The sequence below is a fragment of the Salvelinus namaycush genome, chromosome 6, assembly GCF_016432855.1.
Source record: "Salvelinus namaycush isolate Seneca chromosome 6, SaNama_1.0, whole genome shotgun sequence".
Classification (NCBI taxonomy): domain Eukaryota; kingdom Metazoa; phylum Chordata; class Actinopteri; order Salmoniformes; family Salmonidae; genus Salvelinus; species Salvelinus namaycush.
The window spans coordinates 11018397-11040999 of record NC_052312.1 but is presented as its reverse complement, the minus strand read 5'-3'; the positions used below and the strand labels follow the sequence as shown (position 1 = coordinate 11040999).

The window sequence follows — 22603 nt, the reverse complement described above, 5'->3', positions numbered from 1 at the left end:
ATTACAGCAAAGTTTTGGAAGGGAGAGCCTTTTTATTGAGCAAGCCCGAGGCACTCACTTTTTCCCTCTGCAGATCAAGCCGAGAGGCCAATCATAGAACAATGCATTTGTCCTTTCCCCAGAGACTGAGTTGTAATGAGCCAGAGTTGGATGACAGAACTGAACTGTAAAAGAAAAAGGTTGGAAAAATAAAATCGTCAAGAAAACGTCTTGCGTCTACTTCACCAACAGCTCCTTCCTCCTACGAAATCTTCCCCTCTAAACCCCTGCCCTCCATTATTTTTTAAAACCTTTATTTAACTAGGCAAGTCAGTTAAGAACAAATTCGTATTTTCAATGACGGCCTAGGAACAGTGGGTTCTGCCTTGTTCAGGGGCAGAACGACAGATTTGTACCTTGCAACCTTTCGGTTACTAGCCCAATGCTCTAACCACTAGGCTATTTGCGGCCCTTCACCTTGAATGGTGAGCGTTTATTAACTTAACGGGCCCTTACTGTATTGTACTTGGGATTAGAACCATCAATCAATTGAGTTCTAACAGATGCACTTAACTATTAGAATACAGTTTATGCACTTAAACTATGCAAGACTTTACCCTAAGGCACTTTCAAGAGAAAATATATTTTTAAAATCTGTCAAGTCGATCGGTCAAAGCGGCTGAATAATACACTGTCAAAGACATGCTGTCAAACTCCATTTCAAGCTTTATTCAACAATGATAAAGCTAACAGTTTAAAAACTCAAGTCGTTTTAAAGCTAGTCTTCAGTATGACCCTTTCAATTCGACGACATTTGGTCCGTGACTCAGCTGAAACACTGCATTATCCATGACTCAGCAGCCTTTAAACAAACATAATAGGTGCACTAATTGTGTGTTGCATCGTTTAATTAGAACATCTAGATTCTAGTTACTGAAAAAGGCCATCAAGCCACAGTGAACGATGTCCATTTTTTAATTGAAAGACCCAGCTGCGAGGTCTTGAATGACAGACCATGCTGTACTTATTTGGATGGCCATTGGCAGCAGCTACTCTTCCTGGGGTCCAAACAAGATTTAAACAATTACATCACTACACATTTACAATACAAAGTGTATAATACCACAATATTACATTGCAATGCATGTATGCAGAAAGGTCAAGCGTCTTCCCAACTGGAAGGGATAGCACAGAAAATGTGTTTTAGATGCCTCCAAGTCAACTTTAAGGTTGTCATTCCTATGGGTCTTTTTGAACTTGCCACAAGAAACAATACTTACAACAAGTGTTGACAAAAGCTTTGTTTCACGTGGCTACAAGTTATGCTTTGCTCAAAGGGTCCAAATGGCCATATGCCAAATGGTGAACTCCCACTACAGAGACAAATGAAGTTGTGAAAAGGAACACCGCTTATCTCCTGAACACAAACTTCAATGGCGGAACAGTGAGTCGGCTTCCATCGAGACGATTTAGTAGTGGTGTGAGTTGCTCAACCTATGGAGAGTAATGATTAGACGCGCCGCAGGGGTGAGACCTCAATCCGCTAATGAACATCCTCCCTCCAACACCGGGGTCATGGTGCTGGAGCCCCCCCGAGGAGTGGTCACCTGCTCCTCTTTGGACTAATCGAGTTAGCAAGGGACTCAATACGCAGGGGGCCATACGCTAAGCGCTTAGGATCAGCACACACTGCAAAAAAGGTGTCATCCAGGATATCCCCTCATCAAGCAAGGGCCACGGGGTCAAACATCAGAAGGTGGAAGGTTATGGCCTTAAAAGGAGTTGACTGAAGAGTGCAGACAGAATTGTACAACGCTCAAGTGCAGGGGGGGGTGGGGGGGGTGTCAGGCCTTCAAATCTGCTCATTCATTTTCATTTGGCCGAACTGCGGCCAACCTGTAATAACAAGCCATTTACAAAATCGGTTTGCCGATAATTGGTCCCAGGCATGGACTACTTAATTACCACAGCCCCAATGCTCTCCTCTCCCCGTTCGCTCTCGCTCCAGCCTTCTTTCTTCTGCACTATTGACCTATATGACTGGCTGCACTGCAGACTGCTGTACAAGCCCACGAGCAGCCCAAGACTGATTACAGGAAAATCTAAGCATTTTCAACCTATTTGTCTGTCCAATCAAAAAAGGGGAGGAAAGTAGAATTTCACTATTGTGATCTGAAAAGAATAGGCATTAACATTCATCTAGGACTATATCTATCATCATCATCTATGCTTGGATCAAACACCAGTGTAATTCCTCAAGCAGGCGGCTACACAAATATCTGACAGTCATCAGCATGCCAACCCTTGTCAAGTTTACCTTCTAGTTTAAGCCAGTACTGTTTAGTGTAGTTGTGTCCACTATTTCAACCACTTGATTGACTACTAGTTGTAGTTTTGACCACTACTACCAAGTGACTTTGGGATTCTAGTTTGTAATGAAAAGCGCTGTATAAAAATACTACCACCACCAATCCTGACAACTCATGCGCTAATCAAAGCAATTTCAGCCAGTCATCCCCGTTTCCTTCCTGACTCCTGTCGGTGCCCAACTCGTTGTATAGGCAATTTGCTCCCGTTTGCCAATGTGGACTTTTGGATTAGTGGAGAGACACTCAAATGGCACACTCCTCAGACAAACAAGCAACGAGGAGAGGAGGGAAAACAAGAAAGAGGGGGAGAACCAGGGATGAGAGCACTTCCTTCCACAAAGGACACCTCGCCATATGGGGGGTGGGGACTCTAACACAAAGGTGTAAATCTGCCTACCACATGGGAAGACACCAAAGACAGGGAGGGGGTTGTGTCCCCGAAGCTACAGGGTGTCATGGCAGCAGCTCTCAGGGGGAGTACATGAACAATACAAACCTCGTAACCAAATCATAAACATCTGCCACTCAGATTCACTGGACGACTTCCTCAAGCATCCCTTACAGCATCAGAGTTGGTTGATTCGGACAAAAATCCATATCGCCAAAAAAATAAAAAAATAAAAAAAATAATAATCGCCTGAATTGATGCGATAATGATAAGTTTATCATCAATGTGCACCACCGTTGTTTTTTTAAATTAGCCTTTAAACTACTACTTTGACAGTTGTACCCATCAATTGTCCCATTAACAATCACCCATATTAGAAAACCCATTTCAATTAAAACGTCTAATTTCTGTAGTAGACCTATAGGCTACTCATCGTAATGAGCGAAATCAGCAATATGCCTGCGATAAATGATCAACGTTGATCACTTTCGGTTTACCGCCCAAGCTCTACAACATCACAAGTCACTATTCTACCTGATTATAGTAAGGGCACGGTGTGAGGAGAGTATTTTAGGGGCATGATGGTTGGATCTCTCATGAGAATAGGCTGGCCTACTCCATGACTACAGCATTAGAAAGTTCCCCCTCCTGCCTTTCTGTTTCCCCATGGTTCCTGCACCTATAGCCCGACCCCCCGGTTCAGAAATAGACCATTGATCTCTAGCCTAGATCTTGAAGGTGCAACTTCTAGTGCCATACACCCCTCTCCTTACCCCTACTGATCCAAAACCGCTGAATGTGAGCATACTGAATGATGATTCAGCGGCCAGGCCAACGCTGATGTAGAGGGGTGAACAGTGAACACACATCCTCATCCACCAACCACAGCTGCGAGCACTGGGCGAAAACACTCTCCTAACACTAAGCTTAACAGTCCATGGCTGACCTCATCAAAGTAAGCCCCAAACAAGAGCATTTTTTTGTTTGTTTCAAGAATAGTTTTCTAACAATATTGGAAAGACTTGTCCATTAAAAACTACGATTATTATTTCTCAAATGTTTTCAAAATCACTTAACTACCATTCACAGCAAGACAATGCATTTAGTGTGCAACACCACCAGCACGTCGTTGCTCTAACAATGGCATGTTACTGGGCAAACAGATTGGGTTAGTCAGTCTGCATGGGACCTGGACTGAACTAGGTATAGCCCCACCATGCCCCTCTTAGATGTGTGATCTCTCCCTGAAGCCAGCAGCCATCCCAGGTAATTGACCATTAGGAGCGGAGATGGTAAGGAGACACATTCCTTGATCGCAAAACCCCCAACACCGACCCCATCCCCAATCAACAAAACGACAGCAAGATATTTATTAGAAACAGGGCACTCACATCCCATAATTGGCCCCATACTAAGGTGATCAGTTGCTGGGTAGAATTCCATTATGGTTCTAATTAAAAGGCCATTAATGGTGGCCACACTGACCAGTCTCACTTCCTTGCAAGGTGATTTAATTTCCTGTACAGTATTGTTTTCAGTGCACCTCACTGAGCTCCCCAGCTTGTAAAAGGTTTAAGAACACCAAATCCCCCCTCTGACATATTTTACCCAGGGCGCCTTGCTGTCAGCGCACCAGCTGGCCATCAGTCAGCAAGGCCGTTGGTGGTTGCTCCATCACTCTCCAAGTTCAATCTGCTCCCCCAGCCTTCAGAGCACTCAGACAAGGCTGTTTCTTTCTTCAACCTCTGGCCCTCTGTTTCACCGTCCCATTGACTTCCACGTGTCCGGTTTCTTCAAATGCAATGGGTTTTCTACAACCACTGACCTTGGTCCTGTATGGTCCCACTGGAATAGCCGAGGCATGATGGGAGATTTCATAAATATCTTCAAAGAAAATTTGATTCTCATGAAATCTGTGCTTTTGAATGTTACAATTTCCTTTAAAATAGCCATCCATTCTGCAGCTTCCTTTCTTCTACGAGCAACTTCTTTGAAGGCTAAATTGACATCAAGGTTAAAGGTATAGTTCACCCAAATTACAAAATGACACATCAGTTTCTTTACACTGACATCAATCCATGCTTTGGTTTTATTTCTCTGGCACAGTTTCCAAATGTTAACATTTGTCATTGGACCGATATTAGCATTTTTTTCGCACCATGACCGAATCATCCGGAAGTATCTAAAATTGATTGTGAAGCTCAAAGTCCCTTAGATGACTTGAACATGAAAATAACAAGTAAACTAAAGCTAAGCATGGATTGCTGTTATACCCTGTCCATAGACTTCTTACAGGGTAAGGAAACCAATACATAATTCTGTAATTAGGGTGAACTTTCCTATAAAGACATATTACATGCAAGGACAACAAAGCTATCAGGAAACGCAGACAATCACCATCGTGTTAAATGGAACAAAGCCGGTGTTGCATCACCTGTTTGTCATCGCTGCCTCCATTCAGGCCTGCTCTCTGGGGGACCCTACCTTAGGATTACACCCAAACTCCTCTGGACCAGGAAGTATTTCCCACTCACCTTCAACTCCCTGGCCTTTCCTCATTTGGATAAAAGTCAGTCCTCCACCCGCTCTCCTCTTCAGTGTCCCAGAAACCGATAAGTGGTCGCGGAGATGAAAATTGGTTAGTAGGCAAACGGAAGTGTCGTCCCCTCCTCGATAGTCACCTTTCATCGAGGATAGTCATGTGTATGTATCCTAGCCGAGTCCTTCACTGACGAGTTTTGAAATCTTCCACACCCCCTTTGAAATCAGCTTTTGTTTTGTCGTCGGAGAAAAGCATGCACACGTTAAAAAACGATACTTATTGTTTTATCTATAAAATACCTTGCACAACTAATTCACTTTGTTTTTATCACATTTATTTTGGGATCCACCCCTGTAAAAAGTAATTTGCCTGATGACGCGCAAGTGGCAAAGGAGAGTCCCATTTCATACAAGCTCATTTTCATCCCTCTCCTCGATTACCTTTGACTTTTTTCAGAGAAGACGAAGGAGTTGAGCTAAAAAGGCCCCTGCAGTGCAGGCTGGGGAAGATTAATTGGCCTACACTGCATACATATTGGGATTGATTAAAGCAAATTACAATGTGGTCATGCCCACGATTAGGGCTGGGACTACACCAGTATGGCAAACTTTTTTCATGCCAAAAAAATAAAATCACGAAGCAGACCAAACTCTTTTTTCCTTTAAAAACCTCCTGTATGTAAAATAGTGTGCTTTTGCTTGGAAAATAAATGTGACTCTGGATGACAACACAATGATGTTTGTTTACAACATTATGTCTGTTTTCCTAAAGAAGTTAAATCTGCTTCGTGTTTTGTTTCTTTGCCACGATACTAACGAGTATCGCGATACTGGTATTAATTATCCCAGCCCTACTCATGATAGACCTAGTCGAACAATGCATAAAATAAGAGAAATCTTCAATAGTCTTTTTATACATGCCTTCATAAAAAAGGCTACTCATTATTAAAGCTTCATAAAATTAGGCACAAGTTGCTGTGTGAAAACACTTCCAACTGGCAACTTGTACACTTCTCATATTTTACAAGTAAAAACAGTCTTTCCAACCATTCTGAATGGAAAAAAGGAGCATGACAAAAGATGACTTAAATTACGGACTGCCAAAAAATACCCAGACTAATCGTTTATAATTCCTATTTTAAAAAGGCAGTGACAGGCCAGTCTTTGAAAAAGTGACCAATTGAAAAAGAATATGATAAACAAGAGGGAAAAACCCTTTTCTGGCCAAAAATTCCCAACTGTTAAACTAAAAGAAACATCTTATTTCTTTTTCCTCTGACATTATTATTGAGCCTGCGGTTTGTGGGATTTATAACAATTTGAGTGGAGTTGAGTTCCCAGCCATGTTTAGAGTTTGAGTTAAGCTTCACTGCTTGCCAAACTGACAACGGCCACTGAAGGATTCCCCGTTGTCGAAGCAGCGGGTCGGATTTCTGCCCTGCACCCTTGCTGTGCCCACCACATATCAAGTCCCTCAACCCTCTTGATTATTATACATTGCACGCCTTTGGAATCATCTTGTGAAAACCTCGTCTTTGATGGAAACCTGGAGGCCAAAATGGAACCAAAACCATTTTCATACCAACGTTTCTTGTGAGGCTACTCGTTTAGACCCCACTCTCAATTTCCACAAACACTGAATCAATTTAGTCCAAGACAGTACCCAAGAAAAACTTGTTTTTGCCATAAGATTGCCATAAGAGTATGGCAGGAGTGTATTAATCTCACACTAATTAAAATTACTCCTTGTGCTCATATCCCAGTTCAGCCAAGCCATTTGGCTCATTATTGAAAATGAGAAACAATCACTAACAGCAGCAAGTCTTGACACAAATTTTCCTGCTTTAGTTTCTGGAGATGCTGTAAATAAGTAAAAATGTATGGCGATCATGAACAAGAGTGAAAGACCTGGCAACAGACAGCCCTTATAAACCGTGCTTCCATAAAGCACTTCCGCCACCCTCGCTTTCATTGACAAAACCAGGGGAGAGTGAGCATTTACGGCTCAGTTCCTGTTTTTCAGGCGGCTGCCCCCCTCTCCATCCCCACCTCCTCCTCCCCTTCCCCAATCCTTTCATGCCAGCAAGAACAGCAGCAGCCTGCAGTTTCACGGCCCGGGACCTTTGTGCTCCACCTATACTAGTAGGTATGATTTCTGCCGAGTCGTAAAACAATTACTGGCAAATTCCTGCAGCTCTTTGATTTCTGGCCAGAGGCTGGAGGGGGCGAAGAGGAGGAGGAAGGGCCATGGGGCGGCTGACGGTACCTCTGCTATACAGTAAGGGGCGGGGGGGCACAAGGAAGTAGCGGCAGAGGGGGCTTTGTCCAGTGCTGGGAACATCAAGGAATACTGAATCTTTGTGACAGTGCAGAGCCTGTGGTCATTAGGAAACAGTAGAATGAACTGAAGGTAACATGAGCAGTTGCTAACCTCGAGCCGTCTTCAAATGCTCAGTACCGTTGACCAACTTCCTGTCTCTCCCCGATTAATAAAACACCTTTACTCTGAAACAATCTTGGATTGTAAAATGTATACAACCTCTTTAAAAAGTAAAGAGGGGTTCAATGCCAAAAAAGGTAATTTGCCTCAAATCCAAACAGTTGACACTCGAAACCCAAGAAGGACCGATGTCAATTGCCAAACTACAGCTGACAGCACTGTATTCTCTGCGGTTTCTCAACTTCGCCAAAAGCCTGTCTCTCATATCACAACTTTCGTGCCCCCTTAAACTAAATGAACTCAAATCTGTGGAGCCAACATCCAGCTGGCTGGCAGGAGGGAAGAATGTATGCCTTTCTGGCATGACTGTGGTCTTGGGGTGACTCTGAGGTAACGATACAGGCAGAGAAGAGGGGGAAACCAAACAGGTTTCTGGCAGGGGAGGGTGTTGCTGACAGACCTCCCAAATCATGAGGGGGAAATCGGGGGAGAGCAATGGTTTACACTCTGCACATCTCCAATAGGAAATAATCAGTCTGAGGCCAAGAATGTCATGTCAAGCCCCAGGGCTGGAAACCCAATTACCTCAGCTGAGATGTGTGTGTAGAAATTGTGTGCAGAGTGTGTGCGTGCACGCAATGTTGGTGTGTGTGTGTGTGTGTAGTGCATTCGGAAAGTATTCAGACCCCTTCCACACATTTTGTTACATTACATCCTTATTCTAAAATTGATTAAATTAAATGTTTTTCATCAATCTACACACAATACCCCATAATGACAAAGCAAAAAATTAAACAGACATAGCTTATTTACATAAGTACTCAGATTCTTTGCTATAAGATTTAAAATTGAGCTCCTGTGCATCCTGTTTACATTGATCAGCCTTGAGATGTTTCCACAACTTGGAGTCCACCTGTGGTAAATTCCTCTGTGGAGATGGGAGAACCTTCCAGAAGGTCAACCATCCTTGCAGCAGTCCACCAATCAGGCCTTTATGGTAGCGTGGCCAGATGGAAGCCACTCCTCAGTAAAAGGCACATGACAGCCCGCTTGGAGTTTGCCAAAAGGCACCTAAGGGCCTCTCAGACCATAAGATTCTCTGGTCTGATGAAACCAAGAAACCGTCACGTCTGGAGGAAACCTGGCACCAGCCCTACAATGAAGCATGGTGGTGGCAGCATTATGCTGTGGGGATGTTTTTCAACAGCGGGAACTGGGAGACTAGTCAGTATCGAGGCATTGTACTGAGGGATCGTTGATGAAAACCTGCTCCAGAGTGCTCAGGACCTCAGACTGGGGTGAAGGTTCACCTTCGAAAAGAACAAAGACCCTAAGCACACAACCAAGACAACGCAGGAGTGTCTTCTGGACAAGTCTCTGAAGGTCCTCGAGTTGCCCAGCCAGAGCCCAGACTTGAACCCGATCGAACATCTCTGGAGAGACCTGAAAATAGCTGTGCAGCTATCCAACCTGACAGAGCTTGAGAGGATCTGCAAAGAAGAATGTGAGAAACTCCCCAAATATAGGTGTGCCAAGCTTGCAGCGTCATACCCAAGAAGACTCAAAGCTGTAATCGCTGCCAAAGGTGCTTCGACAAAGTACTGAGTAAAGGGTCAGAATACTTATGTAACTAAAAAAAATACTGATATCATATGTCAAAATTTCTAAAAACCTGTCTTTGCTTTGTCATTATGGGGTATTGTGTGTAGATGGATTAAAATAGTTTTCCCTCATCAATTTTGAAGGCTGTAACATAAAATGTGGAAAAAGTCAAGGGGTCTGAATACTTTGTCTGCGCGTGCATCCCATACCTGTATGGGAAAGGCTAGCGTAAAAGACATCACGCTGCTTGCTTAGTGATTAACACTTCCTACTGATTCAGCTCATACCGGACCCGCAGATAACGATTTATTTTTATTTTTTAATCCCCATAAAAATCTGTAGTTTTAAGCTAGAAATCGTTTTTTTTGCATGGCCTGCGTCTCATTCCACTGCCTCCGCCGATGTCGGCTTTCCGCATCTGTGGGGAAAGATGGCAGAGCTACAACGGTGTTTGTCAGACCATGAGACATCTCGAAAAGCGATCTTATCACGAAAACGTCTGTAGCGTCCAAACGGTTTGGCCGACAAACTATTATCACACCTCTATGGAAAGGTGAATCTTACGAACACGTACACTACCGGTCAAAAGTTAAACCCTTGAATGAGTAGGCGTTTCCTTTATTTTTACTATTTTCTACATTGTAGAATAATAGTGAAGATATCAAAACTATGAAATAACACGTATGGAATCATGTAGTAACCAAAAAGTGTTAAATCAAAATATATTTTATATTTGAGATTCTTCAAATAGCCACCCTTTACCATGATGACAGCTTTGCACACTCTTGGCATTCTCTCAACCAGCTTCACCTGGAATGCTTTTCCAACAGTCTTGAAGGAGTTTCCCAAATGATAGTCCCACCAAGCACAAACCAGATGGGATGGTGTATCGCTGCTGAATGCTGTGGTAACCATGCTGGTTAAGTGTGTCTTGAATTCCAAATAAAATCACTGACAGTGTCACCAGTAAAGCACTCCCACACCATAACACCTCCATTGCTTCACGGTGGGAAATACACATGCGGAGATCATCCGTTCACCCACAACGCGTCTCACAAAGACACGGGACCAAAAATCTCCAATTTGGACTCCAAAGCAAAGGATACATTTCCACCGGTCTAATGTCCATTGCTCGTGTTTCTTGGCCTAAGCAAGTCTATTCTTCTTATTGGTGTCCTTTAGTGGTTTCTTAGCAGCAATTCGACCATGAAGGCCTGATTCATGCAGTCTCCTCTGTTGATGTTGAGATGTGTCTGTTACTTGAACTCTGTGAAGCATTTATTTGGGCTGCAATTTGTGAGGCTGGTAACTAATGAACTTATCCTCTGCAGCAGAGGTAACTCTGGGTCTTCCAGTCCTGTGGAGGTCCTCATGAAAGCCAGTTTCATCATAGCGCTTGATGGTTTTTGCGACTGCACTTGAAGAAACTTTCAAAGTACTTGACATTTCCCGTATTGATTGACCTAAATATAGTAATGATGGACTGTCGTTTCTCTTTGCTTATTTGAGCTGTTCTTGCCATAATAAGGACTTGGTCTTTTACCAAATAGGGCTATCTTCTGTATACCCCCTACCTTGTACAACACAACTGATTGCCACAAAACACATTAAGGAAAGAAATTCTACAAATTAACTTTTAACAAGGCACTGTTAATTGAAATGAATTCCAGGTGACTACCTCATGAAGCTGGTTGAGAGAATGCCGTGCAAAGCTGTCATCAAGGCAAATGGTGGCTATTTGAAGAACCTCAAATATAAAATATATTTTGATTTGTTTAACACTTTTTGGTTACTACATGATTCCATGTATTATTTCAGTGTTGATGTCTTCACTTTTATTCTACAATGTAGACAAATAAAGAAAAACCCTTGAATGAGTAGGTGTTAAAAACTTTTGACCGGTAGTATATGTCGGTAGATTTGCTCTACGACCCCCACAAATCACGGGACTCGTCTGAAGTCGGTACCGCCAATCTGCCAACTTCGTTCTGTAGCGTCCGACCACTTATATGTGTCTCGTTTCAGGACCCTAGGTGTTTGTTGCGCATCACTTCTTCACAGGAGAGCCATTTAAATTTAAACTTGATTTGTAAAAATGTTTGTTTTGGCAGAAATGCTGTCTGGACCATGTGAACTTTCACGTGCCTTAACAAACTTGTATGCCATATGCAAATACGAATATATATTTTTTAAATTACGAGCCTACTTGGTTTAGCCACGAATAAAGACAAGAACCTTCCCGCTAGCCATGATTGACTGAGATAATAGCTGGGCATGCCGAGAGAGAAGTTCAGATAGAAGCGTGCTACATGGCAGACCAGTCTGTAAAATGAGTTGGTCAGTATGTGTAGGTAATCCTTTCTAACGCAGCTTTTTTGAAAGATCTCTCATAGTAGAACTGGAAAAGTGTTGTTCTCCACTTTATGGCAGGACCAAGTTTTAAAATCAGTGGAATGCCCGGTGAAATTAGAGTATGATAGCTATGGAGAAAATTCTGCCGTTTGTCTGCATATTTGCAACCACACGTAAAAGGCTGTGGTATAAAACACCCATCTCCGGATTACATCTTCAAACTAAGGGCAACCATGGCATGTGAAAGGGAGAAGCATCCTTGCACGTATATGGGTAAGATAGTCTAGCTAGCTACATTTGCAGATATTACACATTTCCAATTTTGTCAGAAAGTCATTTTCATTTCAAGTTAAAGCATACTGTTAGCTACCTAGCAACGTTAGCTGGCTGGCTCGCTAGCTAATGTATGATCTGCATAGTAATATTATTCATATCTCAGTTATTTGCATTGCTAGTTATAGCCTAATAGCTAGCTAACATTGAACCTGGTTGGTTAGTCTAAACAAAAACAAAAAAAGACTCCACTATGCAAGTAACCATTTCAATAGAACGTTCATGGATGTCACTGCGACAACTGTAGATAGACGTAGCTGGTAAATTTGCTCTGGCCATCTACTCCGATTTCAGAGCACTCTCGTCTGAGTGTACCAGAGCGCAGAATAACTGACAAATTCACAAACGTGCTACACCCATTGAATATGGCCAGTGTCTGTAAACGTTAGCAAAAAGCATCATAAAAATGTTGCCAGCAGCAGTTGCAGTCACCAACACTCTGGATAAAATAAAACAGCCTAACCAGCACTGCTAGGGCGAGTAAAATGGTCAGAGTGAACTGTTCTCCCATTTGTCTGGAAGTAGCTAGCCAATGTTAGCTTGGGTGCTTGACTCCCGTTGTGAGGTCAGAACACTCCGGATCAACCCTACTCCTCGGCCAGAGCGTCCAGTGTGCGCCATGAACACTCCGAGAGCAAAACACTCAGAATTTACAAACAGACAATCTGACAACAGTGAGTTTACGAAGGCTCCGAGCACACTCTGGCACTCCAGATTGAATGTATAAAAACAGACCCGTAGTATAAACCAGCTTTTAGTCTTGAAATCTTTGGTTATTTAGTACATGGCCTCACATGTGAATCCTTAAAGAGATGGGTGGGGCTAAGGCTTAAGAGGGTGTGAACGATGCTGAATGGGTGTACTGTAGACAAAGAAGAGCTCTCCAGTAGGTGTACCAAGGGCCATTTTCTCAAAAGTGAGGTTATCAACTTTCAAAGCAGAATTACTTTCCCATTATTCCTCAACTATAGTGTACGATATACAATTTTCTAGCTTTCATCCATTGTGATTTTTTTTTTTTTTATAATGTTAATATATAAGACCGAATCGAGCCGGTCGGTCACATATGACCACTCTATGGTAAGGGAAGTCTCTCACGAACACAAACATGGATGCCCACAAGCCTCGCCTGAAGGTAACCCGATACGAGTAAAAAGTATATGAAGTAGTTTAGCGCCTAAAAAAAGGGGGGTTAAATCAGTGTCAAAAATAAATTGTTTACTGTACTCATCGCTCTCAGATATAGGACAGACTCTTCAAAACTTTATTTTATATATACAGTTGGGGAGAACAAGTATTTGATTCACAGCCGATTTTGCAGGTTTTCCTACTTACAAAGCATGTAGGTGTCTGTAATTTTTAATCATAGGTACACTTCAACTGTGAGAGACGGAATCTAAAACAAAAATCCAGAAAATCACATTGTATGATTTAAGTAATTCATTTGCATTTTATTGCATGACATAAGTATTTGATCACCTACCAACCACTAAGAATTCCGGCTCTCACAGACCTGTTAGTTTTTCTTTAAGAAGCCCTCCTGTTCTCCACTCATTACCTGTATTAACTGCACCTGTTTGAACTCGTTACCTGTATAAAAGACACCTGTCCACACAATCAAACAGACTCCAACCGCTCCACAATGGCCAAGATCAGAGAGCTGTGTAAGGACATCAGGGATAAAGTTGTAGACCTGCACAAGGCTGGGATGGGCTACAGGACAATAGGCAAGCAGCTTGGTGAGAAGGCAACAACCGTTGGCGCAATTATTAGAAAATGGAAGAAGTTCAAGATGACGGTCAATCACCCTCGGTCTGGGGCTCCATGCAAGCTCTCACCTCGTGGGGCATCAATGATCATGAGGAAGGTGAGGGATCAGCCCAGAACTACACGGCAGGACCTGGTCAATGACCTGAAGTGAGCTGGGACCACAGTCTCAAAGAAAACCATTAGTAAAACACTACGCATGGATTAAAATCCTGCAGCGCACGCAAGGTCCCCCTGCTCAAGCCAGCGCATGTCCAGGCCCGTCTGAAGTTTGCCAATGACCATCTGGATGATCCAGAGGAGGAATGGGAGAAGGTCATGTGGTCTGATGAGACAAAAATAGAGCTTTTTGGTCTAAACTCCACTCGTCGTGTTTGGAGGAAGAAGGAGGATGAGTACAACCCCAAGAACACCATCCCAACCGTGAAGCATGGAGGTGGAAACATCATTCTTTGGGGATGCTTTTCTGCAAAGGGGACAGGACGACTGCACCGTATTGAGGGGAGGATGGATGGGGCCATGTATCGCGAGATCTTGGCCAACAACCTGCTTCCCTCAGTAAGAGCATTGAAGATGGGTCGTGGCTGGGTCTTCCAGCATGACAACGACCCGAAACACACAGCCAGGGCAACTAAGGAGTGGCTCCGTAAGAAGCATCTCAAGGTCCTGGAGTGGCCTAGCCAGTCTCCAGACCTGAACCCAATAGAAAATCTTTGGAGGGAGCTGAAAGTCCGTATTGCCCAGCGACAGCCCCGAAACCTGAAGGATCTGGAGAAGGTCTGTATGGAGGAGTGGGCCAAAATCCTTGCTGCAGTGTGTGCAAACATGGTCAAGAACTACAGGAAATGTATGATCTCTGTAATTGCAAACAAAGGTTTCTGTACCAAATATTAAGTTCTGCTTTTCTGATGTATCAAATACTTATGTCATGCAATAAAATGCAAATGAATTACTTAAAAATCATACAATGTGATTTTCTGGATTTTTGTTTTAGATTCCGTCTCTCACAGTTGAAGTGTACCTATGATGATAAATTACAGACCTCTACATGCTTTGTAAGTAGGAAAACCTGCAAAATCGTCAGTGTATCAAATACTTGTTCTCCCCACTGTATGTGTGTTTATATATATATTTTTTTTTTTACCATCTGCTTATCCGTGTATGAATCGGTTATTCAATGCGTTTCTATGGGCTAATAGCAGTAAGGCCAAATTCAATGTTTCATCAAATAATTATATATATATTTGATACCTTAAGGGGTCAAATCAAATATAAATGATCCTTGGTATGACCATCTTAAAACAATTCCATATGTTAGCTTAGTAGACCCCTGAACACCCAGCTTAGAATCTAGAGGGTTAACATCCATTAACACTTGAGTCATTTGTCTCGTAATACCCCTTCAGAAAGTCATTACCACTAGTAAAACACAGGCATAGTCACACACATTCACCCTCACTCCCAATATCCTGACAAACTTGAACATTTAAATTTGACTACAAATTGAACCATACATCTAGGCTACCACAATCTCCAAAGCCATACTCCCCTAAACGAATCAGAATGTTCTACGTTGCAGACAAAGACAATATGGCCATCAATATCAAAGCCAGACAAGATCACATTCGGGAACCCACAGCAAAAGGAGGAAAGGAACACAACATCTAAGACATGTTTTAGCCTGAGGAGATCATGTATGGGTTACTCCAGTCACTTGACTTATGTGTGTGCACATACACACACGCCACAAAAGAATGATGGGGAAACGCAAAGAGAGGATGTGGAACGTTAAGGCTTCATGCTACAACTTCAGGGGCTCAGGAGAGGCCCAAGGGTCCAACATACTGACCCAATCATTAAGCTAAGCCACCACTATGGAGGGAATAGGGCAGGTGTGTGTGTGCGCTTAGTTTATTTAATCTGGTTATTGGAGAGCTTCTTTTACAGAATAATAACAAAGAGCCTGAAAAGAGCCCTTCACTGTCAGTCTGTTTCCACAGAAAGATCCATTAACGCTTCTGTCAACTCCCCCATTCCGCCCGCGTAATGCCGAAAGCCCTTTTCTCTACTTCCCCAGAGTCAGATGAACTCATGGATACCATTTTTATGCCTCTGCGTGCAGTTTGAAGCAAGTTGCTAACTAGCTCTAGCGCAATTGCAAACTGGCGTGAGCATAATGTCTGGAAGTCTATGGGTATCTGCTTTCAGATAGCATTCTGACTGGAAGTCTATGGGTAACGCTAGTTAGAATTGGCTTGTGAAACCACCTCTAACTTCCTACATACTTGGCAGAGACATAATAAATGGTATCCAAAAGTTAATCTGATTCTGAGGAAGGGCCTCATTGGCAAAATCCCAAAGTATCCCTTTTAGGTGACACTATTCATTAAATATTACCTGCACATCTTATGAGGCATCTCAAAACACAAAATTGCATAGACCCATTATTGCACCAATTCAAATTTACCCCTACCTATATATACACATAGCTACCTCATACCCCTGCATATTGACTCGGTACTGGTACTCTGTATATAGCCATGTTATTTTTTACTTGTTATTGTTATTCGTTGTGTATTTTTTCTCATCTTTAACTCTGAATTGTTGGAAAAGGACCAGTAAATAATCATGTCAATGTTAGTCAAAACCTGTTGTTTTTACAAAGCATATGATAAAATTGATTTGATTAAATGGCACCAAATAGAGTGCTAGTGCCAAATCGAGTGCAATTGGAGAGCAATACAAAAATAGCCCAGTCTCGGTTCCAGTCCAGACCCAACTTCGAGGTTGGTGAGCTCCACCGAGACGACAGTGATGCCATTCGCAGCGGCCGTCGCCACGGCAACACCTGAACGCCAGGACCCAACTGCCGGCGATAATGAAGCGGCACTGTGACTTTACAGACTGTTGCATCATTAATTTTAATGTGTTGAGAAGAAGCAGCTTCCCCTCCTGGACTGAAACTGAAAATCAGTGCAGCTGTGTGGGAACGTGAGAGGAGAGCTACAGCAACGTCTCCAGTTCGCTTCCTAAGCACCACATCAAGGCCAGGGGAGAAAAAAGTGATGTGAGCTAGAACCGTCCAAACAAGTAGAAAATGAAAGGCTGGTTAAGCAAAAATATAGGAACAGAGGATAAGATTTAAGACTCGGAACAACGCTCCGAGAGCCCGTTTTGACCAACACCTTGTTGACGTCTCTGCCAGTGTGAACCATCAGTTCACTGGAATCTTTTCACAGGGAAATAGATTTAGAGAGTGACACAAATGTGACCCGCTCAGCTCCCTAAAAATCAATAAATCAAACTTCCCATAGAGCCAACAGTCATGATATATTACCATCAGGCCTTAAAACTGTCACTGAGGTTTTGAATTACGATTATGACTGAGGAGTAATGGGAAAAGGCCAGCTATTCCCCACTGGCTTTGAAGCAGGTGAGAGCACCCTTACAGCAAACACTGCATATGAGTAAGTACTCATTTCAGAACCTGAAATGACAGGCAAAATGGCCAGTGAATGAAATGAATCCCTCGTCATTCTGAATATCGGTGAATATGAATATCATGAATATGCCTACATGACGCACTGACTTATCATTCTTTATGCAAAAATAGACTACTTTACCATGATACAAATACATCTTGTTCAGAGAAGTATACAATGACAGAATCAAGTCATGTATGCTTTGACAGGTGACGCCCAATGTAAAAATGGCCGACCAAACCATGTTCCAGTCCATTTATTTTGGGATGGGGTCGGTCTTACACTCCTTCTCACAGCACTAAATATCAGGTTTCCAAGGCTACACAGCATGGCAGCCAATCATAGCCATTTTCTTCAGGTCCGTTTAAATGTCTTGCTGGCCATAAAACTCCAAATTGGAAGCTTTAACCGAGAGAGCAGCACAGTGGAGAATGGGGACAGTAACTGACCACTCCTGTTGTGACAAATGTTAACTATTTTATTTTTCTTCCTAATTCACATATAGCCTGCCTTACTCTACATTTATGCCACATTTTTCAAATTTAGAATGGTTAAAAAGTATAACCATCCACAATACATTTTTCAAAGCAAGGTGAGTGAAAAGATTCCCTTTCAAGTGAGGAGAAGGCACCGGTGTAATCCACAACAGCTGCAAGACGGACTATATTAAAACAGTATAGCCAGCGTTTAGCCGCCTCACAAGAAAAGAGGGAAGTGAGAAAGAAAGAAAGAGGGAAGAAAGAGAGAAAGTAGAAAAGTGACCTAATGCTGAGCTGCACATTCTTGACCTAATGCCGAGCTGCACCTCCTTGGAAGGAGTGTCTGTGCGTCTCTGCAGGAGTAGGGGCAGGCAGCTGCGCCCTTATGAGACCACTCTGCGAGACTGTTAGTATTAAAACTGTCAAACACATGCTTGTCTATGTTACAAGGTTTCCCCTCAATTTCTTTGGCTTCGCCCGTTAGGGGCCCAATGTTGATCAAAGGTACCGGAGGGGAAGGGGTGGGGGGCTTCAGCTGGGCTGAAGACGGCTTGTGGAATTGAATGAATCGAGCTTGAAGACTCTTCAGGAGCAGTGTGGCATCGGCACCCTCTCTCTGTTGGGTAGATACCACCAAGTTTCAGAACAAGACCTGTGAGACGGTAGTTTGCTAACCATGATACAGAATGAACTTGCCAAGGCAGGTTTCAGCCTAAAAGGAGAGTGTCAATTGGTCAAATTCAGTGATAAGCTACATCATCCTTGCAAACAAAATCCAAATGTGCTTTCATTTCAAACGAGTTTAAGCAAGGCTGGAAGAATTTAAAACCATGGCCTAGCCTGAAAACTCTGAGCTTGCCTTAAAAACGTAACGAATGTCACTGTAGGCAACACCACGTTTTGATAAGTGAGACAGCACTTGTGCCGACAAGAGGGTAACAATGAACCACTATACCCAATGATGGAAACACTGCTCATTTCCCAAAAACTGCCTCAAAAGAAATAAGTCACTCATTACCCATGCACCCAAATGTATTGTGTCTATGTTTTATACAAAACCCTTCCAAAGAAATAAGGAAGTACTTAGGCTGGCAATTTGCCACCATGTGAAAACACACAGAAGTACCAGAATACCATTCACCTCCTTGGGACTGGGCTAGGATCTCATGGCATGTGTCATCAGGTGATTTACACGAGGTTAAGCATCTTTCTGATGGGTTTTTGGGACATTTTCTCCAGGCCCAGCACAACATTTATCAAGAAGGGGTGTGGGGGGGGGTACTCTCACTGGGCTCACCTCGTCATCAAAGGTCCTTCTTCAGAACATACATCTCACGCAGTGCCGTTTCCATATCAGGAACACGTTTAGCTGGAAGTTCACACACACCGGTAGAAATAAACGCCTCATCTGTTCTCATGACCTTTGAAATGCATCTATTCCTATGCCATAAATCAGAGTACTGGATGATAATAAGTACTTTCGCTAACCACAAACTCTCCTCTCCAGTCAGGTGTTCAGACTAGGGAAGAGATCGGTTGCATACGCCTCAAGAATTCACTGCATGCATTGAAGCATGCAAGCAGCAGCACTTTGGAGCATCAAGTACAAGCAACACTTTGTATACTAGCCCTTGCCTTGACCCCCTCTCCTCTATTTACACACTATAGATTTATGCCCGTTGAAATGGGAAAAATACGGTTTCTTTTCAACACGCATGTAAATGGCCAGACTTTCCAGTTTATTGACAGAACACTGATTTGCTAAATGACTTCGCAGGAAACTGATGCTCAAGGTGGATTCGCAACCAAATACATCATATGAAGTACATCTACTTCACTTGCCACCATGTTCAAATGAAGCTCTGTAGCTCAGCTATTACAGATGAAACAGTACATGACATTGGTGTTATGACAAAATAACAAACATTTACCAGCAACTGTTTATTTTTGAATTCAAAAGTCCAGTAGCAAGACAACTTACAATTACATAGTTTTTTCAGTATTCTCGCAGTGAAAGAAACAAAGCTTCTCTTTTAACTGATTTCAACCTCGTTCCTTGGCACTAGTCTAACAGGCTGTTGTCTCTTTACACCACAAAGAGCAGACTCAAAAGCAGCCTTTGGTGGGTTGTGTGTGTGTGGAGGGGGGGGGGGGGTTGGCAGAGAGGGGTTTGTACAGTCAACCATGTACGACAGACTGTAGCCTACCTGCACCAGTGAACAGAGACCAAGCATAAGAAGCACCAGCAAAACAACCTTATGGTGGTGGCTGGCTGGTTCTATGGTTGTCTTGTGTTCAAATCTACCAGCCTTTTAATGAATATTGTAATAGGCTATGTCATTCATCCAATCAAACTGTGACAATTCCTGTGACATTTTTGAATTTTAGAAATAGGAGTGAAAATCAGATCACTATGCTTCTATAGGGTATTGGTAACATCATGAAAGCACACAGGGGCCAGCTGTCAATGGAACACGTCAGACACTTACAGGGGATACTGGTAAACATCACCATGACACCATGTTGTGAACTGTAAAACTCCCTGGATAACGTAACAGGTATGTGATGTGTAGCCTTTGAGAGGGCTATCTAGTCCAACTGCCCATGCAACAACATCACTGTGTGACACTAGAAGTCATTGGCAGGTTGTTTAACAGCCTACAAAAATGGACAATCAAGTCACTAATATTTATACTATATAGGGGTGAAAGCATAAAAGTATAAGAGTTTTAACAAAGAATAGTCTACTCAAAATACTTTATTTATATAGTAAAAGACAGTGGTTCTCCTGCACCCAGTAGGCTATGAACTCATTGCTATTAGACCCATTTTGTACATTGCATAATGCATATTTTTCTTGATGCAATGACTATTCTTCAGACTGTTGAGAGTAGTGAATGAATGGTGGTTGAATGAATAACAGCATGATCTTACAACTGTTCCCAATAAACTGCAAATGTTCCCTGGTAATCTGAGTCGCATGTAATTAATATGACAGGGTCTCTCCAAGGCATCGACTTTGGCACATTTCCCTGCATTATTCACACCAAACACTCAAACACACCAGCAGGAAAGGAGGTAAAAATACCAAACCAACAAATAGTATAATTGATCCCTACCAGCCATGCCAGAAGCTTAAACAACCACTATGCTCTCCACTGTTTGAACAAGCCCTCTTATGTTTACCATCACCAAATGCTGGGTAGTAGTCACATTTAGCCTTTCTAGTTATTACTGCCACACCTAGCAACGTTGTTACGGTTTGTAGTTTACTCTCACCATTTTTTAAATAAAACGTGTGGGGTGGAATTAGTAACCTATTCTACTAAAACTGGTTTACAAAAGAAAACAATGCTTTAATCCAACCTCTCTGGTTATGTTTTAATTGTAGAGATACACATATGGGGAACTCTATCCTATGACGATCAAAGATGTTTACAGTATAAATTATCCAATAGCGCATCTAATTAATTTTGCATGCGCTACAGGCGGGCATGTTCAAATGAATTAAGTAAGTTTTTTTGGGGGGGGGGGGTCCATTTACAAACTTTGCAAAGTGAAGGCTATAACAAAAACAAAGTATTTTCAATGAACCGCCAAGGATGGTCGCGCACACAAATCAATAGGCTTAATTTGTCCGGAGTGGTAGGCTATTGCTATAAGCTTTGCTTTACAAATCAAGCAGTCTATTATTTTACGACAGTAAAACTCAAAAAGCAGGGTAAATGATATGCCTACCTCGTTTTGGTCTTGGGAAGCTTTCGTGCAGGTGAAAAACGACTTTTTCCACAAAGTGCTGAATGTTGCTGTGCTCTGGTCCTCGGACAAACACCATCCAGTCGTGCGTAAAGCCTTCCACGGTGGGTTTCTTTCTGACCTGGGCACGATGTCCGAGTTCTAGTTTCACCTGAACAGCACCCTAGAACATCCAAAATCATATCACATATTGTTGCCAATCGGAGAATGGTATCATTGCATGTTGTACAACCTACCTAAATCTATCCACGAGTAAAACCATACATTGTCTCAATAGACACCCTCAATGCGTGGAATAAATTAAATAAAACAATCACACGTTAACATGTTTCGATTTGATAGGTCTACTCAATCACTTGCACTCTATCCTACTTTGCATTTCAGCAAAGAAAGCAAGGTGTCTATAGCCTTCCCTACACTATAAAGACATTCATGTATTTATGTTCATGAAGTAGCCTAGGCTACAAACGGCAAATAATGTTGAACGCCGAAAAACTATTACAAGGAGACTGTAATTTGCCAGGGTATACTTCTTTTCATGATTTTACTATCCAACCATCACTTTTGCAAACATACTTTATACGTGAGATATGCAACATTCTAGACGCGCTTCGCTGCTCAACTAACGTTAGTTCTACTGTACTTGAATAGCAATATAAATATGGCTGGAAATCTTCGGCTCAGACGCACCGGGCAATACCGCCTTCTTCGAGCAAAGAAAACAATACGTTGGAACACACCCTGCCTAAGCATGGTCGCGAGCAGTGTACTCACCGACGTGGCCATTCTTGAGGCCGCGTGCAACCGCTATTTCATCGAGAATTTGTTCTAAATGAGAAGATATAGAAGTGCAAATGGCTGATGGCGGACATGGTCTCTCCTAATTGAACTCAACCCCCGAGTTTCAGACTGAGGAGCAAAGTAAGACGCATGCGCTGTTTTGTGCACTGACAAGAGACAGACAGAGCAGAGGGAAGAAAACCAATGAGACAACGCACACGCGCAGAGAACCAATGCATGGACTCGAGTAAAACCACCTCACAACTTCCCCACATAGGCAAGGGATTATTACCCCATGCCTTCAAACCATTGATGACTAGACCCAGCTCCCAGCA

General features: G+C 42.7%; 1 protein-coding gene across 1 annotated transcript in view; it reads right to left on the bottom strand.

Moving 5' to 3' along the window:
* The window catches only part of LOC120049487 (protein AF-9-like), a 49467-nt gene extending 27193 nt beyond the window's left edge, over positions 1–22274 (bottom strand). The window contains exons 1-2 of the mRNA XM_038995751.1: positions 22263–22274; positions 21471–21651 (exon numbers count right to left, since the gene is read on the bottom strand). Of these exons, the coding sequence (XP_038851679.1) occupies positions 21471–21651; positions 22263–22274 (193 nt within the window). The remainder of the gene's footprint in view (positions 1–21470; positions 21652–22262) is intronic.
* Between the last annotated feature and the right edge of the window lie 329 nt (positions 22275–22603).